This window comes from Ornithorhynchus anatinus, chromosome 12, assembly GCF_004115215.2.
Source record: "Ornithorhynchus anatinus isolate Pmale09 chromosome 12, mOrnAna1.pri.v4, whole genome shotgun sequence".
Classification (NCBI taxonomy): Eukaryota; Metazoa; Chordata; class Mammalia; order Monotremata; family Ornithorhynchidae; genus Ornithorhynchus; species Ornithorhynchus anatinus.
Window position 1 is genome coordinate 59,387,368 of NC_041739.1, and position 18,194 is coordinate 59,405,561.

Genomic DNA, 18,194 nt, shown 5'->3' on the forward strand with positions numbered 1-18,194 from the left:
CCTCCCCACTTCTGCCCTGAGTCGCCCATGCAGACGGGCAGGGCACGGACCCAAGACAGTCTAGTTAGCAGCAACAGGGGCCCAGATCAGCAGGGAGAGAGCTGGCCAAGGCGGCAGGGCCTGAACCCTAGCCTGGCAGTACACCTGCTGGCAATCCACCCTCGGGCACGCACACACCAGATGACCAATGCCCGCGCTGAATGTTTCCCAAAAGAAGGGACATTCTGCAACAGGCAGCCTTTTAACGGCCCTTGAATTTTCAGAGCGGGGAGGAGGCACTTTTAAAGACCAGCCCCCCCAGGCAGCCTGCGCCTCTCAGAAGAAAGCGATCGCAGCAAAGTGGAAAACACCAACTCCAACTGGAAGAACAAACCGGAGAGAGGGACCGGGGCCGCCTGTCTGTCCGGCAAGAGAGGGTCTGTCCGGAAGGCGGACGTACAGCCGGACCTTCAGAAGGCCTCCACTCCCTCGCCCAAGGAAAGCACAGGCCCGAGAGGTGCTTGGAGACACTCACCTATAAAAATCGCGTGGAGGAGGAGGTGGAGGTATCCGCTCCACTCCACCTTGACACTGTGATCGATGATCAGATCCGTCAGCAGAATCACAGCTATGTTGCACCTGGGGGGGAGGCGACCACAGCGTTACCCAGAAAAACCCACGGCTGACTCTCGGGGCCCCGTATGGCAGCGTGTTTGTACCCCGGCCCTCGTGGCAGAGGAAAGTTGTTCCTGGAGAGGCATTCGCCAGGGGATGGGGAGAGATGAATTGGGGGGCAGGGGGGAGAGAAGAGAGACGGAGAGAGAAAGAAAGAGAAAGGAAAAGTGTGTGTGTACGTGTCCATCCCCGTGTCCCGGGGGAAGGAAGATGATGACCGGCTAGCGGGACGGGGAATCTCCTGTGCTGTGACTGCCTGCGGCGCTGCTGAAGTACTCTGGGAGTGTAACACGCAGCCGCCCCTCCCTTCCAGCACCAGGATACCCACCCAGTTTGCCAAGCCGGTGGCGGCGAGGGAAGCCCGGAGAGCCTGTCTCATCTCCCCAGGACCTCACCCAAAGCCCACCTGTGCAGGGACAATCCAGGAGACGACGTTTCAGGCAAGTAGTCCACCAAGGGGGACCAGCAGCCACCCGCAGGCGGGAAGGGGAGTGGCTCTCCTCGATCGTGCTCCATCACCTTCAATCGCCAGTTTGAGTAGAGCGGCATCGAGTCGCCTGGAAAGACACCACCGGTCTCGGCCCTGCTCCCGCGGCCTCTAGGTCTCCAGGGTCTCAGGGATCCAGGCCCCGATAAATTCGGCTCAGAGGAGCCGGGAAGTCTGTGCCTCCCGTCCACCGAGGCTCCCCGAGGCACTCCCTGCCGAGCCCCTACCATCCGGGCAGGGACCGTGCCGCGCTAGGCTGAGCGAGACCAGTCCCTTTCCCAGCACCGGACCCCCCGCAAAGCCAGCGAGCGTCTGTGAGCCCCACTCTCCTGCTCTGTCAGCCGCTCCGCTCTCTCTTCACGTTCAGGGGCTCTTCCCTGCCCCCCCTCAGGGAAAAGCGGGTGTCCCGGGGCCACTGTCGGGGGACCGACAGTCAAGGCTCCCGCAACAACAGGAAAGAGAGCCCAAGTGGAGAGGGAAAGCCTGAGGAGGTCGCCCTGCTGGAGACCGGCCAGGTCTACTTCCACCTGATGTTCTCGGCCTCCCCACCCACCTGAACACTCCTCATCTCTACTCTCCCAGAGGCCCAAGGGCCAGCTCTACCGGGGCGGCAGCGGAAACAGTCAAGAACGTGCTAAGGGGTGCGGGATCCGGGACCCAGGCTTCCCGAGCACGGGCCGGGGAGGGAAAGGCAAAGCTGGAAGTTTGGGAGTGGTGGTTCCCGCCCTCGTCCTCCCAACGGCCCAGCCGCGGGGGCTCTGAGCATCCCAAGAGCCGGTCCAGGGGCGCGCTTTGGTGACAGAGCTGGGGTTGGTCAAAAGCCCTTTCCCGCACGACTCCCGGCGGGTTCTCCAGCTTGCCCTCCCGACAAGTGCGGTGGTCAACGCTCACTTTTCTCTTCTTCGTAAGAGCCTCCTGAGCTGCTGCTGTAGCGAGACTCCAGCCTGTGATGCTGGCGACTGAAGTTGCTGTTCAGGCCGCAGAACATGTCCAGGTGCCCCGAGCTGCGGCAGGAGGAGGAAGCAGCACCACGTGCTCTGTCAACGGGCCTGGGTCCGGGGGACCTGGCTCTGGGCACCTGGTGCTCCTTTCCCCGTGAGCAGGCCGCAACCGGCAAAACGAGGCCCGGGGATTGCTTGAGTGTGGACCGCCGTCCTTCCTGCCCCTCCCTTCCTTGACCCCGCGGTTGAAAGCCCAACGTGGCAGACTCAGACCCCCTCAGTTGCGTGTGAGGGGAAGGGCGGGCGAGGAAGCCTGCGGTCGGCTCATGGGTTGGGAGGGCCCCGTCCGACGGCAGAGGCGGGTGCCCGTGGACCCTCGGCAGTCTGTGCTGGCTGCACGTAGCCACGGGTGGCGAGGACCCTAGCTTCCGCCCTGTGCTTCCCTCCCCTCCCTCCCCGGAGCTAACGGTGAAAGGCCTTCGGACGAGCGAGGCCCCCTGAGGAGAAGCGACCGCCACCCTGGGGGTGGTCTGCCGGCGAAACGGGCAGAATCAACCCCCGGAGGGTAGGGAGGGCAGCCCTCGGGGAGCTCGACGGGGAGAATGGAGCCCTTGCCCATTCGCCGGAGATAGCTCCAGAAGCCACCTTAGAGCGGGGTGTGCCGGGGCCCAGGGTCTAAGAGAAAGTCGGCCGTGAAGGGTGGAACCCCTGCCGGTCCGCTCTCCCCGCCACCCGGCCCCGGGGGTTTGCCTGCAGTGCCGGAAATCTCCTTGCGAGAAGCAAGGAGTCGGACTCTCCGCCACGGCATCTCTGCTCCGGGCCCGGTTCCCGGAAGCGGCTTGGCCGTGGCGGCCCGGCTGGCCCGAGACACCTACCTGTCCTCTGCGCCATCTTTCATATGCTTGCTGCCCGGGCTGCCATCGGTGGGAGCGACCATCGTATTGCTACTGGAGGTGGTTCCTGTAAGGCACAGAGAGGCCCCGCCGGTCAAGGGAGCCGGGCTGACCCAAGCGGCCGGCAGCTCACCGAAGGGACGCCTTGGGTTCGTTCCTCCAGGACCCCCTGGGTGCCCTGCTCCAAAGCCAAGCATTTTTCCCCGGAGGGAAAACAGCCAGCTGGCCAGCACACACCGGCTCCGACGACGGGGCAGAGCCGTGGGGCCCGGGGAGTGGCCGCAATCCGTCAGTCAGCGCTGACTACGTGCGGAGCGCTGTCCTAAGCGCCTGTGAGAGTACGGTAGGGCCGAGGCAGCCGGACCGGCCCGGCGGTCGGCAACCCGAGCGCGGGTCGGGCGCAAGTCGGGGAGACCGGGGGCCCGAGAGCAACAGAGCCCGCACGAAACAAAGGGTAACCCCTCCGTCGACCTCTCCCAAGTGTTTAGGACAGGGCGCCGCACCACCGGCGGGCGCTCAGGAAATAGCGGGCCACCGCCACGAATGCCAACGTGCACAGGGGCCAGGAGGCTGAGGAGTAGCGGAGGAGGCCTAAAGAGGACTCGAAGGCGCAGGGGCCCGCTGAGAGGCGCGGACGATCACGCGGCTCCACCGGCCTCCCGCTCAGGTGGGCCAGAGCAAACGGTACGGCCCCTCGGGTCCGGGACGCCACGGAGGCTCAGGCTCGAGGACACAGGGTTCAAACCCACTGGCCGGCACTCCGTCCCAGTTTGCTTTTGTGGGCGAACGTGAAAGAGCCGCCCCAACTTTCCGCGGGGAATCGTCCCGCCCGTCGTCCCGCGCCCAGCGCCCCTCAGCGGCAGCCCCAGCCCCCGACCTGAGGTGACGGAGGGGATCTTGTAACTGGAGGTGACGCGGTAGTACGGGGGGTTGTCCATGTGTCTGACTCCACTGCTGACCGGCGGGTCAGTGAGCTGCAGCTCCCTCACCAGCTCCTCTAACAACTGCATCGTCTTATCGCGGCCTAAATACACGATCACCTTCTTCACCTGTTGGCTCAGAAAGGAAGAGGGGCGCACGTAAACAAGGGGAACGGCCGAGGGGAGGATTCGGGGGCTGGGAGTTCGGCAGGGACGATTCCGCACCCCCCTCTACGTGGAGGGAGTCCGTCCCGTCGCGGGGGACGGCGGAAGGTCCGGGTCAGGGGCGAGGTTAAGAGCCGGGCGCGTTTCTGGACCCCGGGGAAAAGCTCCGGCACGGTCATCGTCCTCGTCAGTGGTATCTACTGAGTGCCTACGGTGTGCACGGAGCGCTGTACTAAGCACTTGGGAGAGGACAACGCAACGGAGTTAGTGGGCAGGTTTCCTGCCCACAACGGGTATTCCCAGGAGCAGCCCCTCGGGGAAGGGGGCGGAGGGGGGAGAGGGGCACGCGCCTCGGGCCGCTCCCAGTTCCTCAGCCTCCCGCCCCGCCGCGGTAGCTAGTTCCCCGGGGGCCGGCAAGAATCGTGGCGCCTGCCTCGAGGCCTGTTGCCCCTTCTCCCGCTATCGAGGCCGCGCCTGGGTCCCGCCACCCTAAATGGCCCCGGCCAACACGGCCCCACCAGCGCGGCACCGGGTGGAGGGCCAAGACGCCTCCCTGCCCCACCGGCCAGCCCCGCCTCCTGGGGAGGGAGAACGGTCGCGGACGTACGTAAGGCAGGAGGCTGGGTTCGCTGTTCACCCCGCAGATGCTAATCAAAAAGTGCAAGATGATCTTCAGGTTCTTCGGCCAGCTGTCCGCTAGGGTGGTCCAGACGTTTTCGATCTCCGACCAGGCCAACTCGTCGCCGTACTGCCAAAGGAACGGGCAAGATGCAGAGGGCCAGCTAGGAGGACACCCGGTGCGCTGCACCGGAAGCCAACGATGCTCTCCGGAACAGGAGGAGAAGGGCCCGCCTTCCCAAGGGAAAAGACCCGACGCCCTGCAAGCGGCCGTTACGGTCAGAGCTTCGAATGCCCGGTCACCTCTGCGGGGCCTGGCTCGTTACTAATCATTTAACGATTCCGGGGAGCGGATGTTTTCTTGGTGCCGGGCCCTGGACTAAGCGCCGGGGTAGATACGAGATGCCCGATCCCACCGACGCCGTCAAAATGTCAGAGATGGCCATCAGTGCAGCGTGGCCAAATGAAAAGAGCACGGGACTGGGAGTCGAAGGACCTGAGTTCTACATCTCGGCCCTGCCATCTGCCCGCTACGTGACCTTGGGCAAGTTACTTGACTTCTCTGTGCCTCATCTGTACAATGGGGATTGAGACTGTTGAGCGTCACGCGGGACACGGACCGCGTCCAATCCGATTACCTCGCATCTACTCCGGGACAGCGCCTGGAACCTAGCGGCGCTTAACAAGTACCATAAAAAATAAAATTTCAAAAAAATGCAGTCGGCATCGGGGGAAGAAACGCTTGTTTCTCAGTCGCGACTCGCGTTGGCGATGAACGACTTGCTCTCCTGGAGGAGGGGGAGACCGTCCCCTCTCAGAGAGGCCCAGACCCCCGGGGGGGCCCCCTCACCTTGGCCGTCATGTACATCAGGTTGTTCAAAACCATGGCGGTGGCCTGCGGAGAGCCCCAGCCCTCCCCTCGGAGCCAGCGCCGGCTGTTGGCCATCAGTTCTCGGTCCTTCAGAGACTCCTCCTCCTCCTCCTCCTCCGCCTCCTCCTCTTCCTCCACCTCGTCCTCCTCCTCGTCGCCGCCGCGCCGCCGCGCCGTGGGCAGCGGCTTCAGGTCGACCAGCTCGATGTTGTTCATCCAGGGCAGCAGGTAGTGCAACATCACCTGCCTGCCCGCAGGGTGGGCCGTTTGGATGCGCTGGCTTATCTCTGTCATTCGGACACAAGCCGGAAACAAGTTGGGTGAAACGTCCGTCGGAGGTCTGCGGGAAGCCGCGCCGGGTTGGCGTCTCACCCCCGGGGAAGAGCGCCTGGCGGGACCCAGAGGGTGAGCCGGGGACCCTTCCGCCCTCCTCTAACCAACTCCAACTGACCGCCGAGAAAAGTTGGATGGAAAGCCCCCCGGCGACAGTTCTGACCCAGAGGTGCTTTTTAATTTCAGAGCGGCGCCTAAGATGGCCCGGTGGCGGCATCGGCAGCCCAGTTACTCCCGCGTTCCAGCCAGGCTGTCCACCCGCACGGGCCACGTCTCACCTGAGAAAATGGCGAGCGTCAGCTCGGGGTACGTCCTCGCCAGCTCCTCTGAGAGCTGATAGTACGACACCGAGTACAGGTGCGGCAGCGGGGACGGCTGGCTGAGGACTCCGTCGCTCCTCTGAACCTCCAACTTGTGGGCGTAGCGAAACATCTTCGGTTCCAGGATCTGCACGGGGAGCGAAGGCCGAGGCCCGAGGCCAGCGCTGTCACGGGGCTCGGGGAGCTCTCTCCAGGCACAGCCCGGCCCCCCGCGGGAAGAGTGGAGGAGATCAGGAACATTTCTCGGACAGACCCCGAGCCGGGGTGGACGCTCCACTCTCAACCGGGTCCTTTTCGATTCAGACCCGAGTGAGGAAACTTGGCAACGGCCGCGGGGGCCCAGGGGACGTTTCAGCTCCTACTAGGAAACCACCAGGTTGCTTAAAGGCACACGGCAGTCCCCAAACAACTCCCAAAGCAGATCGACAGAGCGCCGGAACGTCTCCGAAGGGTCACGAGAGGGAGGCGGGGAAGAAGGAAGGAGGAAGGGGGGGAAACGAGGCCCCTCCTCCACGGCCCCACTACAACGAAGAGCGGGACGCCACCGGGATCATCCTGGCTTGCGTATTTACTGAAGAACTGGGCAGTTCCGTGTCTGCTCAACGCGGGCTTACGGACCTGCAGCAGCTGCATCGCGACCTCGTAGATGTGCCTGGATGAATCGGCCGCTTTAAACAGGATCAGGTTGAGGAGGGTCACTGTGTCGCACTGGTAATCCCTGGGGACCAACGGTCACAAGGGGATACGGTCTGAGAGCCAGTTCTCTCCTGCGCAGACGTCGCCGACTACTTGTGGGCCCTGCTGCGGGGCTGAGACGCCGGGGCGGGGTAGGTGGCACCCCCGAGGACCCGTCTGCAACGCCCGCACCCCTCCTGTACCCTATGTATTGTTATTATTATATTAATAAAAATAACAGTATTAAGTTCTTACTATGTGCCAAACACCGGGGTGGATACTAAGGTAATAATGATAACGTTGGTATTCGTTAAGCGCTTACTGTGTGCCGAGCACTGTTCTGAGCGCTGGGGTAGATACAAGGGTAATCAGGTTGTCCCTCGTGAGGCTCACAGTTAATCCCCATTTTACAGACGAGGGAGCTGAGGCACAGCGAAGTGAAGTGAGTGAAGTGAGCGTGGCTCCGTGGAAAGAGCACGGGCTTGGGAGTCATAGGTCGTGAGTCTGAATCCCGGCTCCGCCACTCGGCAGCTGTGTGACTGTGGGCAAGTCACTTCACTTCTCTGGGCCTCAGTGACCTCATGTGTAAAATGGGGATGAAGACTGTGGAGCCTCACGTGGGACGACCCGATGACCCCGTATCTACCCCAGCGCTCAGAACAGTGCTCGGCGCACAGTAAGCGCTTAACGAATGCCGACATTATTGTTATTATTAAGTGACTTGCCCACAGTCACACAGCCGATAAGCGTCAGAGCCGGCATTCGAACCCATGACCTCTGACTCCCAAGCCCGGGCTCTTTCCACTGAGCCACGCCGCTCCTCCAACTTGGCCCGGGACTCGTCCAGACCGTAATGTGGGATCTTAAACCGGTAGGAGACCAGCCCCCGAGGTGACAGAAGAGTTGGGGCCAGGCGGACGGCGCCTCCGTACCTGTTCTGGAACACGCTGGCTATGGCTTTGAAGCAGCCGGCCGCCACCCTTCTGGAGCCCGTGTAGCAGCGGTCCACGGCCCAGTACATCAGGTTGCTCTGGTCGGGGTTCAGCTCCAGCAGCAACGTGACGGCCTCGCAGCCCAGCTGGTGCACCTAGGACGCCCGCCCGGGGGGGCGGAGGACAGCGCTCAAACTTCCCACCCGGGGACGTCCCCTACCCGCCCCATCCAGGCTCTTCCTCTGCCCGTGGGGTCGACTGCACCCCCGGGGTGGGGAACGCAGGGTCTTCCCACTCCACGGTGGGGGCAACCAAGGCCGCACCTTGACAGATGCCCCCGGTCCTCCCGCGTACCTTGTAGGTCGCATTCAGAGGAATGATCGTCGTAATAATTGTGGTGATTGATAGGTGCTCACTACACGTCAAACACCACACCAGGCGCTGGGGCGGATACGAGATAATCAGGTCCCACACGGGGCTCGCAATGACTCGCCCAAGGCCACGGAGCAGACGAGCGGCAGGGCCGGGATTAGAACCCAGGCTCTCTCTCCGAGACCGCGGGCTGAGGAAGGCCCGCGCCGTCGAACCCGCGGGGCCGCCACCGTGCTGCGCCGTATCCAGGCGAGACACACGACGTCAGAAGGACGTCCCCTACCCGCCGCCACAGTCTAGACAGAGCACCCAGGGAGAGGGCAGCCGCGGAGGAGCTGGGCGCTCCACGCGGGCCTTCCTCCCGTACGAACATTTCCTTGTCCAACGAAGGGGTCCGTTTGACCCCCCGACTCCCCAACTGACGCTCCAGATCAGGGCTCCGCAGCCATGCTCCCCGGGTGTCACCGGGACCCGGGTACGGATGTGTTTCCAGCTACCTGGCGGGGTCGAGAGTCGTCTGAGCAAGCTTCCCCATGAGCAGCGGGGAAAAAGGCCCACGGCCCCCACAGCTCTTCGAAGCGGAATGCCGGTCTGGTGACCCTTGGCTGAAGTTACCTTCTCATCCGGGGAATCCAGAATGTTATCCAGCCACTTGTACAGATAGCCGTCGGGCGACAGTCCCACGTTGTCCGCCACAGGGCCGCAGCACAGGACGGCCGACATAGCCTGCAAGAGTCGGCAACCGTTTCGGGTCACGTCGGCAGTCAAAACGCGCTGGCGTATCCTTCACGGCGGTCCTTCGTCCCGACGCCCACGCCGACAACGCAACGGCCGTTTTTTCAGAAAATACAGAGGGACCCGGGCCCCTTGACTGAGGGAGGAGGGTGAGGGTGTGAGGCCCGTGGCTCTCCGGGGCGGGACAGCAGGAAGGAAGGAGAGAGGCCCCCGCGGATGCCCGTTGCCCAGTAGAGCCACCCCCCCCCCCCCCCCCCGCGGGGAGTGTTGTGGCCGTGGGGCGGGTGCCACTCCCACGCCTCCTGGAGGTCCCGGAGACCCCTGACCCGCGCAAACTCCTCTTGGAGAACTCCCCGCCACGGGAGCCACTCGTCCTGAACCCCGGCCCTCGCGCCCACCTGGCCGTTGCTCGTCAGGCTCCCCCGGAGAAACCCTCACTACTGATTACCAACAGGAAAATCAGGTTCGAGCGAGAAAACTCTACGTCCGCGGTGGGACGCGGGGCCGGAGAATGCGGGCCGGCGAGCAATCGGTCATCTGTGGGACTCTCGGCCTTCTCTAAACGAAAGCCTCCTGCCTGATCCTCCCCGGGCGGACCCTCCGGGGAAGCCTGGAAACGCACCAAGCTCCTTCCCTGACGCCCCAAGGGCCGAGCTGCCCGAGACTCAGAAACAGGAGGCGGGGAGCCGCCCTCGTCTCTGCCGAGGGTGAGACGGTTTGAGGAGAACACCACGTAGGAGAAGAGCTGCGGTCCAGAGAGAAGCCGGGTACCGCTCTGACCCGGCCGCGCTGGGAGCACAGGATGCCGGGCAGGAGGAGGAGGAGCTGGGAAGACCGGGGCTTCGCCGGGGGGCCGAGCCGGTGGCTGGTTCCCGACCCCGGCTACCGTGGGGCACTGGGACAGGAGGGGCCGTGCCGGCGGCTCACAGTCGGTGTCCGGGAGGCAGAGACTCCGGACGGGCCAGGAGGAATGAAGGGAGGAAGGGATGGAGGGAAGGAGAAGCGCGGCCCAGGACGGCACCCCTCAGACAACTCGGCGCGCTCGGATCGCGGCGGCCACCCCGGACGGCAAATCACCTTTAAGGCGCAGTACTGATGCCGATTGATCTGCATGTTCCTGTCGCTGTAGCGGTCCAGGGGCGTGAACATGATGCTGAATGGGCCGGCCCAGTGGCTGAACAGCATGAAGAGACTGTGGCGCAGGCTCTGCTGGGGGAAGACACTCCTCCTCTGGTGCACTGCCGAGGCAGAGCACGGAAATAATAATAATAATAATGATAACGTTAGTGTTAATCGAGCGCTCACTATGTGCGGAGCACCCTTCTAAGCGCTGGGGTAGATACAGGGCAATCACGTTGTCCACGGTCTTAATCCCCATTTTACAGACGAGGTGACTGAGGCACAGAGAGGCGAAGTGACTTGCCCACAGTCACACAGCTGACAAGTAACAGGGCCGGGATTCGGACCCATGACCCCCGACTCCCGAGCCCGGGCTCTCTCCACCGAGCCACGCCGCTTCCCACACCTCCCTTCCTGTGGCCGGGGCCGCCTTCCCGAGGTCCGGGACGGCGAGCCCAAACCCACCTTCCCCCATCTCAACCATCGCGGTCACCTATCTCTACCGTACTGTCCCCGGCACTCGGTACGCTGCTCTGCACACCCTGGGCGCTCAGTACGTTCCAGGGATGGACCGATGGACGGACCGGCCTGGGAAAACCCCACCCTCCGTCCTTCCCATTGGTTTCCACGGGTTTCCGGGTGCAAACGCCGTCAGAGTCCCAACTCCTCTTCACCTGGCAGAGACCCAGTTCCAACAAGCCAGGCCCTTCGCTCGTGGGACTGAAACACCGTGCCACGGCTGCCGGACCCTGGCCACCAGATGGTGGATGTGGCTGGTGGAAGCTGAGGATGGGGTTTCATTACCAACTGGGCCCAACATCTCCCTGCGGGTCCTCGCTCTGCTCCTCCCTGCCCTACGAGGGCTCACCCCGGAGCTCAGAAGAGTGTGTTCAGGACATTCGCCTCCCCAGCCTTCTCCTTCCTCTCCTCTTCCCCCCACCATGCTTTCCCTAAACCCCCGCCCAAATTCACCACGGCCTGCTGCCCCCAGAGAAACACCGAGCTGCCCACAGCCAGGTTTCCAGAGCTTAACTCTCTGCACACCGAAAAGGGGCTCAGAGCCCCGTGGGCTCCACGAGGGAGACGGTGGGGAGCCGGGACGAGTGGCGGCAGGACGGGCAGATGGAGCCCGGCTCCAGCTCTCCCCGCTCGGGGCCGGGACCCAGGCCGGGAAACGTTCGGTGCACCATGGGTCGGGGTGGCGGTTGGAGGAGGCTGCCCGTTCTTTGCTGTAGGAGCAAAGGGGTCCTCAGACCCGGCACCTTGGAGAACCATGGAGTGGACGAGGTGTGTGAAATGTTAAAATCAACAAATTACCCCACGGAACTCAATCCGGGCTTGGGTTAGTTAGTTATTTGAGCAATCCGGTGATTCCCAGACGTTTCAACCGTGAAGGAGAGGCGACAGTTGCGTTTCCGGTGCGCCGAGACTCTGGCACAGCGACTCCTCCGGACCGCGACCAATGGGGTCCACGGCCCCGCCTCCGTCACCCCGTGGGCGGTGACCCAGAGCTGACCCCGCCCCGATTCTTTAACCTCCAGCACCATCTCCCTCCCCGAGGCCGTCTTCACGCCTTTCCCGGTTGGCCACATTTCTCCCGGTTTCTGACGATAACGAAAGTTGGAGCCTGGCCCAGGGGACAGAGCAGGGGATCGGGATTCGGAAGACCGGGGTCCAGAGTGCCAGCCGACCTGCTGTACGACCTCGGGAAAGTCCCTCTAACCTCTCTGGGCCTCCTGAGCTGTTCCCACCTCTCCCATCCAAACTAACTCATCCCAGCTCCCTCGAAGTACCATCCTCGAAGCCCTGCCTGTGCCATCCTCCCGGCACCCATACGCCTTGTGAAAAGCTGTCACCCCTCGGGATTCCCTGCTTTTTGGACAACGAATCCTGAATCCTCCAGGGACAGTGGGAGGGCAGGGGGCTCCCAAAGGCTCTGTGGGTTCTGGGTTTGCTGCCTCTCCCCCAGCCGGCCCCCCCCTCCGCCCGGCCCGCCGCCGGCGCCCCCGAGGTAGCCGTACCGGGCACGTTCTGGATGATGTTGGCCACCAAGGCACTGAAGTGGCACCGGATGTCCTTGAGCGTGTCAGAGTCCTTCTCGTTCTCCGCCTCAAGGAGCTGCCGTGTCAGATCCACGTACTCCAGCAGCGTATTATTGAGGGAGCGCGTCTCGGCGTCCAGGCCGCCGCTCGCGCTGGAACACAAGAGCCGAGGCAAACTGTCAGGGAGGCCACGGCGCCGGCCTGACCGTTTCCAACCCGGCGGCCCCACCTATCTGTGTGGTTAGGAGGTCGGCCGGCAGGCGGGGAGACCCTCACTCACCAGTACCTGAGGTCGGGGTGGGGGGGCCTACGGGCGGGGGAAGCTCTGACCAGGAGCAGGGGGCCGGGTCGCTCCCCAACCCACCCCCCACCACTCTGCCCTGACCGCTCCCGGGGCCGCTGCAGGGCCCGCTCTGGGGGCGGCGGCGGCGGCGGCCAGCGCCCTCACAGGGAATCTCTGCTGAGGGGCACGGCCAAGGGTGCGAACGTGTGTGTGTCGGGGGTGGGGGAATGATTCTCCTTCCACCACAGTCAAAGGGAGGATCGTGCCCCCAGGGATGGCGAAGAGCGGGGAATCGGCTCCTGGTCTGCCCCCGCTCACTTCCTTGGCCTCTACCCCACAGACCACCGCGACACCCACCTGTGACTGACGGCACCGGCATCGGCCAGCAGTTCAAATATCCGTACCAGCTGCACTCGTAAAATATCTCGACGCCTGCGCCGCTTCATATTCTTCCCATGGGAGACAAGACACATACTAAGTTGGTAGCTGGCCCCTCCCTCTCAAACCCCATTCCGCAGCACCCCGGCTTCCGCGGACCCCCCACACCATGCCCGACGGCCCCTGGGCACGGGATGGGTGTGTACGTGTACACACACGCAGACGCCCCTTCTCTCTATCTCTCTCTATCACACACAGAGCAGGGTTGGACAGGGCTCCCTCCAGAAAATCCCTCCAGGAAAGTTTCTTGTTTCTGGAAAGTCAGCCCAGGATTCTCTAGCACGGAACCCAACGCTAGCAGAAATGTCCCAACACGGTCCCTGGCACCGCATCCAGTGTATCCTACGCGCCTGACGGACCGGTTTCCTCAATGCACCCCCGGCAGTCGGGACGTCAAAAGAGCCAAGAGCAGACGGACAGGGACACACCTTGGGTAGTTTCGTCCAACAGTGACTCCTCCTTCCCATTTGCTTTTTGACTTTTCTGGGGGGGTTCTGACCTCAGACCTGCTGCCAACCCGTGATCTCTGGTCACTCTGGAATGAGGGCGACCCGCTGCCCTGGAAACCACCCAGGCCAGCAATATATACCAAAAGCCAAATCAGCAGTGTGTGAATGAAGGTCCTGCCCTCCCTCCAGTCGAGTGGGCAGTCGTCCCTGGCAGCCAGTCGGTCCATTGAGAACAAGAGGCCGGCCTGACCCGGTACCTGTGCCCTTAGACAACCTGGGCAGGGAAGGAGGAGGGTGCCTTCCTCGGGGGCTCCTCAGTCAGGGAACGGAGCACTGTTAGGAAGGGGCATCCGGGGGGATCCACCTGGCAACTTCACAGCCAGGGCCGCAGCCCCTCCGTTCCCTCCCTCTTCGCCGGGTCCACCCCAAGTCCGGAGGGTGCAGTGTGGGGAGTGGAATCGTCTTCAGAAAGGACCCCACCATTCCCGGGAAGAAACGCTGCCAAGTGATGGGAAAACGCATCTTACCTCTGGCCTTCTTTCAAGTGCTTCTTTGATTATGGGGTGCAGTTCTTCGATGAGCTCCCTGCGGGAAAGAGCAGAGGTGACTCCTCTGAGAGTTGCGACTAGGGTAGGCGCACACAGAAGGGCCCACGGGGAGGTCTGGCGATCTAGCATGGTACCTCGCGGGGCAAACCCTGGGCTCCTGAGCCCGTCGGCCGATCAAAATGACCGACACACTGTTGGGAAGCCAGAGCCCAGGTGATTTCGGAGTTATTCGAGACCTGCGACCCACTTCCCCCCGTGGCTGCGACCAGAACGATCTTCGATCCCGGCCTTGACGAATGAGCAGCTTGGAGCCTCCGCTCTCGCCTGGGGCGGGTCCTGGCACAGGCCAGGAGTCTCTCCACGGGCATCTCCCCATCGGCTCAAGTCAGACACAGACAGCAGTTGGCAACCCGCTCACTCGGCACCAGGATCCCGGAGCCGCTGAGCACAGCAGAGGCCGTGGGCTTAGTACAGTGCTCCGCACGCGGTAAACGCTCAGTAAATACGACCGGGTGAATGACTGCATGGGGGACAGGACGCTTGCTTTGGTTGCTTAAGCTCTGCTGCTCTGCTCTTCCCTGGGCAGCCAGGAAGCGGAGGGTGGGAAGCACGTACTTGTGGGCATACAGGTAGGTACATACGTGTGACCCACCCAATACCGTCCAAGTCGGGAAGTAGCCTGCCGGCCCCAACCTAAAGAGCTGAACACCGCTTCTGATCCCGGTCGCGAGCGGGCCGAGAAGTGGTGCCCAGGGCTGACCCGTGACCCGCGGTGGCCCGGGCCGAGGGTGATCCAGGTTCTGTCCGGCCCTCTTGCCTTGCCCCTGCCACGGGGGCCGGTGAAGGCCAAGTGGGGACCGAGGGGGACTGAGGCGCCTTTCCCGGATGGGCGCCGGTGGTGAGAGCGGTGGTCGGCCCATCGCCTGGCCCGGGGTTGGCGCTGCACAACTGGCCTGGACAGAGGGGACCCGGCGGCCCTGACGAGCTTATTACTCCTAAAGCATTCACGGCAGGGGACGGGGAAAGTAGCCAGGGGGCCAGCCAGCAGCCCCCAGCCCAGCGGTGGCTACGGTTTTCCATGGCCGGAATCGATCCCGGGCATCGGGGCGGCCACCCATTCTATCAATCCTCCCCCGAGGCACAGCCCAAGGGCGGCTTCAAAACGAACATCCTGAAAACCCACTCATGGGAAACAAGACCTTCAAATCGGCTCCCTCTGGCCCTGGGCCAGAGTGGCCATTTACTACTCTGCCACTCAGCCACGAGCCCCGGGAGAATCCATTTCTAAAAGCTTTACAGGTCGAGTATTTCGAAAAGATGACGGCCCCTTCTCTCCCAAGTCCTGAGCACAGCACAGGACCTCCGGTAGGGGGGCGGGGAGGGCCGCTCCTGGTCCCGAGCTTCTCCAGAGGAAGTAGGAACACAGAACTGGGGGAAAGTTGTCCTGGCTTAGGACAGTGCTCTGCACATAGTGAGCGCTCAATAAATACCACTGATTGATCGACTGCTGATTGACTGATCGATCGCTGGGGGACTTGGAGCCGCCTCTGGCCCAGCCTCGGCTAAGTCCGTTCCTAGGACGTGGGCACGCCTGCCTCCTCGTGCCCACAGGAAGGCAACCAAACTGATGGGGAATCACCAGGCTCCCTCCAGGGCCGGGCAGAGGGCGAGGACGGTGGGGGAAAAGCGGCCCAGGCGCCTCTCTCGAACTGAGGCTTCCGACGGGCAGGACTGCCCCGCTCCAACACGCGTGCCCCGGAGGAAGCGCGGGCGCAGCGGACGCATCACCTAAAGGCTCCGGGGTTGGTCCGGCCGAGGCCCAGGACGAGGGATTCGGTGACCTCCATGCTCTCAGAACGCATCATCGGAACTATGTGCTTAAACAAGGACGAGGGGGAAGGAATGCCAATTATCTGCAAAGACACAGAGGGCCAGTTATCGGACACAGAGCCGCAGTTCATCCCCGCGGCCCGAGACGGATCCATCTTCCCCAATCCCGGCGAGTGCTGTGACAGGAGAAGCTAGGAGCTGGGCCCTGGCTCCGGGCCGGGGCTGGCGCTCCGCCCATTCGCACGGCCCGGTCCCGCCCTACCCCACCCTGCCGCCTGCCGGACCTCGGCGCGGGACCGCTCTTGCCTCGGGCCACGACTTGGGAGGTGTCCACAAGTCATCACCGTGGCAATCGCCAGTCCTATCGTGAGAGCCCCGGGAATAATGGGGCGGGGGGGGGGGGGGCGTCGGAACACCCCTCCCCCTCTGCGCGCCACCCCTCCCGGGGCCGGGCATCGTAACGGCCAGGAGGCGGGCCACCTGTGCATCACACCACCGTCTCTGAGTGCCTGATGAATTCCATCCCTCCCACTGAGTACCCCCTGACACGGAGTGGGTCCCACCCAGTTGACCCCCGGAACAGAGGTCGCGACTTCCCAGGCCAAAGGGACGGGTGTGCAGAGCCCGGTCAGGGCAAACCGCTGCAGGGGCCCTGGGCTCGTTTCTTTGAACTTGACCCTCCCCTTCCTCTTGGCCCCAAGCAAGCCCTTCCGGGGGACGGGGCCCCGGCGTCCGTCCAAACTGCCATCCCACGCTTACGGCAGCAACATGGCAACAGGGAGGCAAGCGGGGCGGCCTTCGCAGGCAGGGTTCAGTAACAGACGGCTGGGGGTTCTGACCACCAGGGCCAAAAACCATCTACGGTTCACCTCTGGCGCACTGAAGGACGATGGGCCCCGTGGAGCTGGGCTGCCCTCGTGACCCCAAATGCCCGCACCAGCAGGGAAGCTTCAAGGGAAGAGTCTGGTGCCCCAAAAAGGGTGCTCGGGCCCCACTGGGCTCCCCGCCTCCCTGGAAAGTTTGCCCGTTGACGGGACTGGGGAGGAGAGGCAAGACTCTGCCACAGGGGAGTAGGAGGGGAAACCTCTGTCCTCCAGGCTTGTCCCGCCGCCCCCCGCCCACTGCCCAGCCCACCCGGCCCCGCTCCCCGGGGAAGGGCGAAGGACCTACTTTGGAATCAATGCTATAACCACTGTCGGGAGTGGACGCCAGCGTCTCGGGAGGAGAACACCTCACAGAACCTGCAGGTGTTGAAGATGACACTGATGTTGCTGCGCTGCAGCAAAGAATCAGATAGTTTCTCCAGAGCCCAATGTAGGAGTCACTGCTTGTGGTGGGATTTACTTTCTTGGCATTGATAGGGCTACTAGACCAAGACAAATAGGTGAACGTTAATGATTCGCGGAGCAACGGGCAGTCATCCAAATTTCACTTTCCTTTCCAATACATTGCTACACGGTCTTAACACCTCCACTGAGATGCAGGGTTTGGTTCAAGGATACCAAACGGTGTACATTTCTTTCTTAAAAAAGCAAAAAACATCCCGCCCCTTACCCCCCTAAGAAAGCTCTCCCCCACCCCAGGCCCCCGGAGTAGGTTGACCTCTTGCTCCCAAGCCCGAAGGAACTAGCCTCGGGTTGGGCTGCTGTAAGATCAAACGCTAGAGGCGGATAAAACGGTCTCTGGGACCGTCACTTGGCCGTCAAGGCCCCGTCCGCTTGGCCCAGATGGTCCCGCGCGCCCCACCCTCCCAAGCCAAAGGACAGGACCCGGGGGAAGACCGTGGACGGGCATCGGGCTGCAGCCCCCACCGCAAGTAGCGAGGAACTCACTTCAGATCGACCTGGGGAGAGAGCAGCTGTAGTCTCGTGTAGGCAAACATCCAGGCGTAGCTGACCGCAGTCGCGCAGCGTTTGGGCAGATGTTCTTGTTTCAGAAAGCTGGAGAGGCTTATTATCCAGGGATCCTGACCCTGGGTCACGTGGGCAAATACCCAGATGTGCGACGGACTGATCACGTCGAACTGGTGGCTGATGGGAGAGGAGCTCCATTCTGCTAATGTCTGCAGGTCTACGGAGCTGGGGCAGTACAGCAGAGTGGACTGTGGGCACAGAGGGAAAGGAAGAGTCACACGTCCCAAGGGCACGCAGGTCTCAGCGATCAAGGCCCGGGGCTCTCCATTTCCCGTACTGGTACCCGCCAGCGATTCGCTTGCCAAGGGCCCACCAGCTGCTTGCTCAGCAGTTCCCACACTGCTGGAATTCGAGAGCCGGGCGAGCCGCTGGCCAGCTGCCGGGGAAAGGGGCCACTACTGCCTTTCACCGCGCTCAGTCGGAACCGGAAGCCCTAGAGGGGGAAATGTACTCTCCTCGAGGGCGGGGATCAGGAACGCTCACTCTCCGGTACCATCCCAAGCACTCGGTGGGGAGCTCTACACCCGGAAGGGGCTCCGTCGATACCACTGAGGGGATAAGTGTCTGGACTGTAAGCTCGTTGTGGTCAGGGAACGTGTCTGCTAACTCTGCTATACCGGGCTCTCCCTTAGTACAGTGCTCTGCACACAGTAGGC

At 63.0% G+C, this 18,194-nt stretch overlaps 1 protein-coding gene across 3 annotated transcripts in view; it reads right to left on the reverse strand.

Annotated features, from left to right (window-relative positions):
* FRYL (FRY like transcription coactivator) overlaps positions 1–18,194 on the reverse strand; it is a 100,964-nt gene that overhangs the window by 33,644 nt on the left and 49,126 nt on the right. For all 3 annotated transcript variants that reach the window (XM_029076425.2, XM_039913803.1, XM_039913802.1), the window contains 18 exons: positions 17,458–17,726; positions 16,796–16,991; positions 15,584–15,708; positions 13,775–13,832; positions 12,718–12,809; positions 12,057–12,229; positions 9,994–10,154; positions 8,797–8,907; positions 7,810–7,964; positions 6,821–6,920; positions 6,161–6,329; positions 5,529–5,836; positions 4,668–4,808; positions 3,853–4,024; positions 2,958–3,042; positions 2,033–2,145; positions 1,061–1,211; positions 515–618 (listed from right to left, as the gene is read on the reverse strand). In XM_029076425.2, coding sequence (XP_028932258.1) covers positions 515–618; positions 1,061–1,211; positions 2,033–2,145; positions 2,958–3,042; positions 3,853–4,024; positions 4,668–4,808; positions 5,529–5,836; positions 6,161–6,329; positions 6,821–6,920; positions 7,810–7,964; positions 8,797–8,907; positions 9,994–10,154; positions 12,057–12,229; positions 12,718–12,809; positions 13,775–13,832; positions 15,584–15,708; positions 16,796–16,991; positions 17,458–17,726 — 2,683 coding nt within the window. The remainder of the gene's footprint in view (positions 1–514; positions 619–1,060; positions 1,212–2,032; positions 2,146–2,957; positions 3,043–3,852; positions 4,025–4,667; positions 4,809–5,528; positions 5,837–6,160; positions 6,330–6,820; positions 6,921–7,809; positions 7,965–8,796; positions 8,908–9,993; positions 10,155–12,056; positions 12,230–12,717; positions 12,810–13,774; positions 13,833–15,583; positions 15,709–16,795; positions 16,992–17,457; positions 17,727–18,194) is intronic.